The following is an 11,625-nucleotide window of genomic DNA, read 5'->3' on the forward strand; positions in this document are numbered from 1 at the left end:
CTCTCAGCTCAGCTCATATGGAGAATCAGGACAGTACTTGTGCCGCAATTTGCTACTTATTAACTTGTGAGCAGGCACAGCATTTCTCATAATGTGAGCCGGTGTGGTGCTTACTTTCTACACATGCAAAGAACAGCTGTCTTTATGTAACCATGGTAAAAAATGTTTGAGCAAAATCACCATTTGATCTTAGTCTGATTAAACAATGATAAGATAAACTTATTAATATCACTCATGATAGGAACAAGTTGCTGCATTGATTAGGGGGTAGAAGCTTTGTGATCTCTGCTTTGAGACTGCCACTTCTAAACTGAATTAATATTGAATAGATAACCACATTCAATTAAAATTGAATATATAAAAAGGAATATAAACGTCTCAGAAATGAGATCGACAGAAAGTGCAAAATGGCTAAGCAGGGATGGATAGAAGACAAAAGTAAGGATGTAGAGGCTTATCTCATGAGGGATAAGATAGATACTGCCTACAGGAAAATTTAAGAGACCTTTGGAGGAAAAGAGATCCACTTGTATGCATACTAAGAGTTCAGACAGAAACCCAGTTCTAAGCAATGAAGGGAAAGCAGAAAGGCAGGAGGAGTATATAGTGGTCTATACAAGGGCGATGTTTTTGAGGACAATATTATAGAAATGGAAGAGAATGTAGATGAAGGTGAAATAGGAGATATGATACTGCATGAAGAGTTTGACAGAGCACTGAAAGACCTAAGTCGAAACAAGGCCCCGGGAGTAGACAATGTTCCATTAGAAGTACTGACAGCCTTGGGAGAGCCACGCCTAACAAAACTCTACCATCTGGTGAGCAAGATGTGTGAGACAGGCGAAATACCCTCAGACTTCAAGAAGAATATAATAATTCAAATCACAAAGAAAGCAGGTGTTGGTAGATGTGAAAATTACCTAACTATCAGTTTAATAAGCCATGGCTGCAAAATACTAATACGAATTCTTTACAAACAAATGGAAAAACTCGTAGAAGCCGACCTCGGTGAAGATCTGTCTGGATTCCGTAGAAATGTTGGGACAAGGCAAATCTACGCTTCTGGCACTTGTAGACTTAGAGAAAGCTTTTGACAATGTTGACTGGAATACTCTCTTTCAAATTCTGAAGTTGGCAGGGGTAAAATACAGGGAGCAAAAGGCAATTTCTAATTTGTACAGAAACCAGGTGGCAGTTATAAGAGTCGATGGGCATGAAAGGGAAGCAGTGGTTGGGAAGGGAGTGCAACAGGGTTGTAGCCTCTCCTCGATGTTAACACTCTGTATATTGAGCAAGCAGTAAAGGAAACAAAAGAAAAATTCGGAGTAGGTATTAAAATCCATGGAGAAGAAATTAAATTTTGAGGTGCGCCGATGACATTGTAATTCTGTCAGAGACAGCAAAGGACCTGGAAGAGCAGCTGAATGGAATGGACCGTGTCTTGAAAGGAGTATACAAGATGAACATCAACAAAAGCAAAACGAGAATAATGGAATGTAGTTGAATTAAATCGGGAGATGCTGCAGTAATTAGATTAGGAAGTGAGACACTTAAAATAGTAAATGAGTTTTGCTATTTGGCGAGCAAAATAACTGATGATGGTCAAAGTAGAGAGGATATAAAATGTAGACTGGCAATGGCAAGGAAAGCGTTTCTGAAGAAGAGGAATTTTTTTAACATCGAGTATAGATTTAAGTGTCCGGAAGTCACTTCTGAAAGTATTTGTATGGAGTGTACCCATGTATGGAAGTGAAACATGGAAGGTAAATAGTTTGGACAAGAAGAGAATAGAAGCTTTCGAAATGTGGTGCTACAGAAGAATGCTGAAGGTTAGATAGGTAGATCACATAACTAACGAGGAGGTATTGAATAGAATTGGGGAGAAGAGGAGTTTGTGGCACAACTTGACTAGGAGAAGGGATCGGTTGGTAGGACATGTTCTGAGGCATCAAGGGATCACCAATTTAGTATTGGAGGGCAGCATCGAGGGAGACCAAGAGATGAATACACTAAACAGATTCAGAAGGATGTAGGTTGCAATAGGTACTGGGAAATGAAGAACCTTGCACAGGACAGAGTAGCATGGAGAGCTACATCAAACCAGTTTGTGGACTGAAGACCACAACAAGAACAATAACAACAACATCAAAATTTAATCACACTTTTGAGCTGCTTCTAGTTACTAAATATTAAGAGTACTTGCTTCTGTTCCCATGGATGGGAAAAGACCTGGAAGGCGCCCAAGAACACGGTGGAAAATGGGAGTGAGAATGTCTGTAGAAAGGAGAGGTGTGACCTGGCAGCAAGTGGAGGAAGAGAAGTAGTGGGAGGACCGAGCCAAATGGAGAGGACTCTTCAGTACCCAGAGCCGGCAGTAGCTGGAGCAGGATCCAGATAGACAGACTCCTAATTAGACTATGGGTGTATGAAAATGGAAGTTGTGGTTTTGGAACTATTTCACAGCCCATGAAAATAATGTTTGTTGCATATCTCTGGAATATTGCAGAAAATACAACAGATGTGACTCACCATGTTTAGTACTCATTGAATTCTGTGAGCAATGTCTTAAAATCCTCAGACAAGTGTCACTATTTAAAACAAATCACCTAAAAATGCCGTAATTAGTCTTACTGCAAGATGCTTTTCATTTAGTAGTTTAGCACAGTTGTTCACAGAGCTCAGTACTGTCAACATGTCCTTATCATCTCAAGAGAACAATCCCTTCCCTTATTGTGACTTTCATGCACAATTAACTTCATTTATGTTTTAAAAGCTGGCTGTATCTCTTACAATGTATGGAATAAAAACACTGGAGGTATTATTGGACTATAAATTAAGGTCAAGTCATACGGGAAATACACTATGCAAAAGAATAACGGGATCACTTTTTTGCAAGCCCATCTTTTCTCCCACTGTGATACAGAATTTTTACTCAAATGTGCCTACAACCTTAATCTGTACTGGTGCAAAAGTGCGACGCCACCCTCCAGTTCAGCAAAGCTTCAGTTATTGGCACAGAAGCGCACAAGTGTGGTGGTGGTGGAGGGGGGGGGGGGCAAATACAGAGCTCAGTAGTTCATGGAAAGTTTAATGTGCGTTAATGGTGTCATACTGGCACCAAATTTCAATACAATTTGCACATGACTCGTGACGTGTCTAATGATGAGAAGTTCATCCCCCCTATAACCCACATTTTACTCCTCCTCTTGATGCCTGTGTAATTGACGCCAGAACCGTGATGACCATCATTTAAATCACACCTTTTTCTAATGGGTGTCTGAGGAAAACATTCCAGAGACACCATAGCTGACACACCATTACTCAGAAGTGACATGAATAGGCCTCCTCAGGAGGTACTACAAAGGGTCTCCCTTGAGGCATTGATTGCCACATATTTCCCAGTCCAAACTGACAGTTTACAGCGCGATGAGCAACACGATAATGTTCTTGACAATCTTTGTCACTGACAATACCCCCACTCCCCTTCTCCTGGACGATTCAGCCCTTGTCTAAGGGGCCTGCAACCCTACTGAATGTGTTCTGATCAAAACTTCTAGTGGTGGTGCAAAATCATTCGATAAGGTGAATTTGATTCAAAGCACAATGGATGTTTATGCATATTCAACTCTTCTGTGGGAAGAGGAAGGCTCCGACACTGATATGCCTATGAATAAAATGGCAAAAGGCCACTCTAAAACTCCCCCCTCCCTCTCCCTTTTGGCAGCACTCTAGCTGTAACCCACGCACCTTTCTTGAGCAGTTTAAAAATATATTTGTACGAGAGAACCCTCGACCAATTCCTAGGCGCCTGCCAGAAGGCAACCCCTATATACCCTTCAGCTGAGTGGCACTATGCCGCAGCTCTAGCACTACCTGGAGGGATGCAGAATCTGAGTGGCATCTAAGGGGTTGCCTGCTTGCAGATGCCTGGTCGAAGGGTGTCTCTGTACAAGTACATTTTTAAAGTGCTCCACAAAGGAGCACAGGTGACACCAAGGGTGATGTGAAACTGGGGGTCTTAGAGGGACACAGTGCTGTTTCATTCACACCAGTGTCAATGTCGCAGCACCAGCCCCCCCCCCCCCCCTCCCCCGCCCCCCAAAAATTACATGACAGGAGGAAGCAGAATAGCAGAGATGAAAAAGTATAAATGCCCTACACTGCTTCAGATAGCATTCCAATGTCATCAAATGGCTTAGAACAGTTCCTAGTGGTTCCAACCTACATATCAGCGCAAAAATTGCAGTCACACTTTGGAGGGGTTAGATCACACGATAGGGTTGAAACATCTGGAGGGTGGTGTACATTAGACTGCCAACTGTGGTTCTCAGCTGTGAATATGTGTAACATGGAAACTTCAAGAGAAGGGGGTGGATTCATTGACAACATTTATGCCGCCTCCTGAGGCCTTTCCGTGTCAGTTCTGAGTGGTGGCGTGTCTGAAATTTTTTCCTCTGCCAACCGTAAGAAACTTGCGCAATTTCACTGGGTGTCACACTTCTGACACCCATTGCAGAAGCTTCGAAAGAAGGGGTGATGTGTTTAAGAGAGGTTGTAATGGGATTCGCATCGTGTGATATGTCTACATGGTGGTGGTGAGCAGAACTGTGTTGAGATTTCGTGCCAATGTAAAAAGCATTGCCAAGCACAATGGTGACATTGTAGTGCGTTTGCACCATTATATAGGGAGATTATCGGCACCTCATAGCCTAATTTCACACTTCGGTGTCACAACTGTGGAACATGACGGAGTTTCAAAAATGTGACCCTTTAATTCTTTTGCGCAAAGTATTTGGATTTACATTTGTAATTTCTTGTCCTTTATGTCGGGAGTCTATATCAACATCACACCCAACATACAGGTATCGACTGAAAGGTGCACAAAGCACAACAACTATAAGTATTGTCAACAATCAAAAATATGTGTTGACAAAAGAAAGAAAATTTGATACAAGGAACTGATCCATATACTATATGCTGAAGAAATAAATCATGCTGTGTGTCACTGTGTGGGGGCAGAATATATACATATAATTGACTTAACACAGATTGAAAGGAAGATTCGCTTTTAAGAATTACCCGTTTCTATTGATTTATCGTGATTCTGGGGAAATAAAAGTAATCCACAGATAAAAAGTATTGTTCTCTAGTTATAAAACCCAATAACGATTATCAATCATCATATTTCTTGCACCAAAATAATATTACTAGAAAAACCCAAAATTCTCATATTTCCAGCCACATAAAATCAAAATAATTTTCTGTACAGGTGATGTTTTCTTTGAGTTCACAAATTTGGAAAACCTAAAGATACAATAAAGTGAATACATAAATATAATAATAAACTGCTGAGAAAAAGATAATATTAAGTGGTATTATCAATTTCACGTACATCTTGATATGAGAAATCAACTTATGATAACAAACCAAGTATGTTTATGGTGTAAAAAATCAAGCACAGCTATCCACTGACATTAAGCCAATTGTAAAAAAATTTCTCATGGTGTTTTCAAATAGTATATAGCTGCTTTACAAAAATAAAAATAACATACATACTCTCTTCTGACCATGTAGTGAAATATATTATGAAAACTTGCAAAAAATATTTGAACTGTACATGTCTCACAATCTACATGACATTATGAAGGTCCACACGTGCAACAATACTATAGAATATCACAATCTCTCACTGTTTTATGAAAACTTACAAACTATTATATTTTATTAGCTGTACATATTCTTAAAATATGGATTGTAAACCTAGAAACAAATACATGACTCCTGAAAGTATTTAAAATACATTTTAATGGCCACTGAATAATGATGCTGAAAATTCAGCATTCTCCTTAAAAAATACGCACTGACTCCAATGCACACATGTACAAATCTAGACTCAAATACTGTAGATCCAAATGCAGTTCACTAAGCCTAAAACCTATGCAAGATAACTGCCTGAGTATTTTCCATGACAGGTACATTCACTGGTATTTCCGGAAAAGTTATCACATTATTATCAGCTGTTGTTATTACAACTGTTTGTGTAGGGGTCTCTTCCTCCTCAACAACTTCTTGCTTATGAGCGTGAAGGCTCAAGTGTTTTGTCAGGTCCCGTTTTTGCATAAAAAGCTGACCGCACTGATCACAACGGAAAGGCTTTTCCTGCGTATGAATACGTCTATGTTTAAGCATGTCATTTTTCTGTGTAAAGCCTCTACCACATATATCACACGTAAAAGGTCGTTCACCTGTGTGTGTTCTCATATGCACATCTAGTGCGCCTTTCCTCTGAAATGCTTTTCCACAATGCTGACAGGGGTGTGGCCGTTCCTCTGAATGGACTTTTATATGCTGTGACAGGTTGCTGGAGCAGCGGAATGCCATACCACAAACTGAACATTTATAAGGTTTTTCTCCCGTATGTATTCGTTCATGGACAAGGCGAGCCTCCTTTGAAAGGAACCCTTCGCCACAGAACTGGCACGTGTGAGGACGCTCACCAGTGTGGAAAGACCGCATGTGGTATGTTAAAGAACCTTTATTAGACAATTTTTTCCCACACACTGTACACTCAAAAAGTTTTTCTCCTGTATGTGATCTCATGTGCGTTGCGAGTGATTCCTTCTTGACAAGAAGTTTACCACAGATAACACATTTGAAGGCAGCCTGCTCTGGATCATCACCGGCCTGCATCTGTATACTTTTCTCCACTTCTAGATCAGTATGCAATTTTCGATGAGTAAGAACAGCACCCAATGTGGGAAACGACTCATTGCATACCCTGCAAGTATATTTCCTTTCATGTTCATGTCTTTTAATGTGTTGGGTCATATTACCTCGGCGATTGAACTTCACTCCACAAATATGACACGAGAACGGTTGTTCACCTAAGTGAGCCGAGCCATGCTGCCGAAGCTGTATCTTCTTATGAAAACGTTTACCACATTTCTCACAACTGTACGGACGGACTCCGTTGTGCACATTCATATGTTCATTGAGATGAAACTTTGATCTAAACCCTTTCCCACACTTTGTACACAGTTGCCTATTTTTATACGAATCATCCATATGACAACGTTTATGGCTTCTTAAGTTATTTATGTGCTTGAAACTCTTGCCACACAAATCACAAAGATAAGGAGTCTCTGTAGAGTGTGTCGCTTTATGGATGTCTAAGCTAGCTAATGAACCGTAGTTTTTATCGCACTGATCACATTTAAAGGGTTTCACTTCACTATGATTAGCTAAATGATGTTCTTTTAATGACTTTCGTCCACGGAATGACTTCCCACAGAATTCACACATGTACATAGGTGGCTCCGACTCATCCTCCTTTGACTTTAAGTGAGTCCTTTCATGAAGTTTAGCTGACTCTTCGTCAAAAAAATATTTTTCACAGTAATTACATGCTACAGCACCAGCAGCATGTCTTTTTCTGATGTGATTAATTAAAACTGATTTCTTAGAAGCTTCATAATCACACATATCACATCTCCATATTGCATTCTCTTCTTCGTTATTGAAGAATTGTGGACCATCATCTTTCACCATTATGTCTTTCATAGCACCAGCTATTTTGGACTTGAGCCCTGGGTCACACTCGGTCAATTCTGTCGTCACATGCATTTGCAACATTTCACCATCTTCAGTCTCTCCTGCAGAATCTACTATTTGGTATGCGTGATTCATTTTAAGCCTTGAACTGTCTTCAGATTCTTCACCATCTCCTTCCTCAAACTGATGTTCATCTTCAATTCCATCAGTTGTACTGTAACTGTAATTCCTGAAATATGAGAAAGAATCCATGTCTGAAAATCATGAAGTTATTAAAGATATTTAATTTTATTTGGAAAAATCAAAGTTTTTTTATTTGTGTGGCATATATATATATCCTTGACATGGAAGTTCTAGAGGCAGAACTGGAAGTGCAATAAATGATTGAAATGTGGCATGCTTTTATCAAGTACTCAAGCTGCTTAGCAACTTCCAATTCTGCAGAAATAAGTGCAATTTTCTCATTTAGAAGACAAGAGTCTACAGATTTTCAAATACAGTCTTGAAAATGAACTATGGTATGTCTGCTTTACAGTCCATTTAAGATTAACTATTAACAGGCCAATCTGGTGAATTCTTTGTTTCACCAATTGTCTGCTCTTTCAGTATCTCTACAAAGTGTACAAACCTCTTAATGAAGCCACTGATGCAATTACAAATTACAAGATTTGTATGTATCAGCTAATACACAATACCCCACAGAAGCTTTTGTGAAATCTGAACATGAAATGTGAGGATGGATAACAAATCTTTAATAAAGCAGTTACAAATTTTGGGTATCTATCCTCTACTACCATCACTGTTGACATTAGCCCAAAAAACAACCATATATCCTATAAATTATGGAATTGAACATAAAGCAGTTGGAAGCAGGACAGCAATGTGTGGTGTTGACATTCTTGGACGAAGAATCGGAAGAGGGAAGAAAAAACATAGCACTTTGCTTTATGTTTTAGGAGAGGGACTACACTGAGCACTCAACTTCTTAATTTATAACCATCACAATTATTCTGAAAAATGAAGTAATGGAAATTAAACAACCACTACAGTTGCATACTGTTTTACTGAGAGGTCAGTTCAAGTTAGTAGTTAATTACATCAGGTTTCATGAGGTGTTGTAACTGCAATACATTTCTCCCTCTCGGGCAGTTTTTTCTGAAAAATAAGATGATACAGGAACACACTACTGACTAACGCAAGTTCAAACCAGTTAAGGAACTGTGGAAGGAATGCATAATTATTAATAAGCACAAGTAGCCTATCAACAACAGGGAAAGAAATTTATTTCTGCCAATATTTCTGTGACTGTCATCTCTGTGTGTGAATTAACTTCTCTTCTCTTCCTGATGTTTATAATTTCCCTGCTGTGCCCATTTTGCATAACTATTTTCAACTGCCAAACTTTTAGTTTTACAAGCTGCAGATTTATTTCTGTTGCTGATAGATTCCTATAATAAATCTGGCCTTTCCAGCCATCTCCAATGCAATTTTTACAATTTCCCCTTTGAAGTGCTTATAAAAGGCAGATTTCTTGTGGAATTTTCACATGACACCTCAAATTTTACTCTGCTCTACCATTCGTATCACCCTTTCGCAGAACAAAGACAAATTAACTTTGTTTACAGCTCAATATCAGAATAGCATATTTTTCTTATTATTAACAAAGAGATGTGTTTAAGTGTTCCGGGTAATAACTAACAAACATTCCAATGCAGTTATTCCAATTTCTGCTTCAAATACTGAAAAATTTATCTTTACCACAGTTTCAAAATTACTGTCAGATGCGAAGCACTGCTTGAGATACTATATCATATAGTCCTTTCCAGACGGCTGAAACAAAATTAATGCCAAACAAAGAAACAGATTCCTTAAAGTCTGCTCAACAGAAAAATCATGAGACGATGATATTAATTACACCATATTTGACAGCAAAGAGTTCCAAGCTCTATCGAAGTTATCAAGTATATACCAAATTTAACAATACAGAACTCAATTCTCTGCAGTACAGTTAGAAGCTGTTAAAGCAGCAGGAATATGTCATATAAAAAGATACCAAGTGCTTTTTGTACATATATCAACACTTTCCATAATGTAGCTACCACATACTTCTTTCTACTTCTCCTTTCTCCGTGCTCTGCCTCCATGCCGGAAAATGACTGCAGTATATCATTCCTTTTCTGTAAACAAAAAAGAAAAGAAAAATTATTGTTTGTAGTTTACTACACATAATGAAGTGACAAGAGAGAGAGAGAGAGAGAGAGAGAGAGAGAGAGAGAGAGAGAGAGAGAGAGAGAGAGAGAGAGACTGGGAAAGAGGGGGGCGGTCAGCAGTCAGAGGCTGCTGTTTCTACTTCTTTACCTGCAGCTTACTGCTGGCATTCTCTTCATATTATGTATTTACTGTACTGAACACTACACTGGCAGCTTAGTATTGACAAACCACATACTATATAAAATTGTTGTACACTCCTCTCTCATTCTGCTCCAGATAATTACTTTCAACTGTGATTATTGTGCTTAAGCTCTGCTGATTAAAAGTATCTGGAATGAAAAGTGTACTATAGTCTTGCTTGTTCAGTGTATATATGATGGGAAGTTCATTTTACAACAACATCCGACACTTATGCATACATTCCATTTTCTGTATGATCATATTTTGACTTTCAACAATGAAGGGCAGTCTACAACATAAATTATAGAGGTGGAGAAAATCTAAAAGGTGCTCTGTTACACTGTTTCAAAATGTAAGAGACTTTTGCAACAAATAATATCTTTAATAAGCAACAAATACTGAAAATTTAAGATTTCCCTGATCCATCTTTCTTCATGACTGGTATTCCTCTCAGGCTCACATCTTTTTTATTTATATATTTTTCACTTTCCTACTTATTTTGTACTTGTATCAGTTCTCTTCTGCTTCCTTTACAAAATATTTCCTCTCCTCAAAACAGTTAAAGCCAGCCCTAGACTCAAACCCAGACCACTGTCTGTTAAAACCTGTGTGAGCAACTATGCCACCTGAGTGTACCTCACAAAATCATCAAGTTGTCACTGATTCTGCACTCCCTATTCCTTCTCATTTCCTCCTCTGCTTGTCACTTACATTCTCTTTTTCCTCCATCATTTTTCCTCTTTATAAGTGCTTACATACTCTACACCACACACTTACATTAACCTTATCTTAGCTATTCTCCCTTTATCGCTGTTCTCAGTTTTTATAGTCTTGGCTTGCTGCGTATTAACTCACTATAAATCCTTTGCTCTTTGAATTCATTGCTCTGTCATAGAAAATAATTTCTGACCCATCCAACAAGGTTCAAATCTGTTCCAGTAGCATATTTATTCTGTCCATTGTCATTTACTCTTTTACAATTTTTTCACAGTCTCTTAATGAAACACAGCATGATGTTTAAAACAAAGCTGCATGAATCTAATACATAAATATTACTTCTTCCCTTTCTACACACAACACACTGCTTACATATTCAAGGACAAACCACATTTTGTTAATTCACTGTCATGGCTCTATACCAAATTTTTTTTGTTTTAAGCAAAGAGAGAAACTAACTTCAACAATGCCAATTACATGTTTAAGGAAATACAATTGGACTGTCCTCTGTTTCTATTCCATCTTCCTGCAAGAGTGATTTAACAGAGAAAACTATGAGTACTTGGCAAATCTGACATTAGTGGTTGTGTAAATAAGGGACTGAGATGGTTGTACAAATAAACAAATGAGAAGGGTGTGAATAAGTTACAAGTTAGCCAACAAATAAACAGTAAACTGGAAGGCTTCAGCTACCGTATTACATTACACTACAAAACAATTTTTTGTACAAGATAGGCCACAGTGACTAGAAAATATGGTAATAAGATGAAAAAGCAACTAAGATGTACAAAATAACAATGAAACCACCCCCCCCCCCCCACACACACACACACACACACACACACACACACACACACACACACACACACACACACACAGAGAGAGAGAGAGAGAGAGAGAGAGAGAGAGAGAGAGAGAGATTATAATTATATTCTGTAGCAATTCACTCTTCAGTGACATTATTTC

General features: G+C 38.5%; 1 protein-coding gene across 1 annotated transcript; it reads right to left on the bottom strand.

The window, feature by feature from the left end:
- Positions 1–5,788: 5,788 nt before the first annotated feature.
- LOC126452444 (zinc finger protein 615-like) lies at positions 5,789–9,728 on the bottom strand (the record flags this gene model as incomplete). The annotated part of the gene is given in 2 exon segments (XM_050091073.1): positions 5,789–7,780; positions 9,658–9,728. Coding segments are annotated over 2 exon segments (1,923 nt in total), but the record flags the coding sequence as incomplete, so codon positions are not given.
- Positions 9,729–11,625: the final 1,897 nt, after the last annotated feature.

The sequence above is a fragment of the Schistocerca serialis genome, unplaced genomic scaffold (genome assembly GCF_023864345.2).
Source record: "Schistocerca serialis cubense isolate TAMUIC-IGC-003099 unplaced genomic scaffold, iqSchSeri2.2 HiC_scaffold_866, whole genome shotgun sequence".
In the NCBI taxonomy this organism is placed as follows: Eukaryota; Metazoa; Arthropoda; class Insecta; order Orthoptera; family Acrididae; genus Schistocerca; species Schistocerca serialis.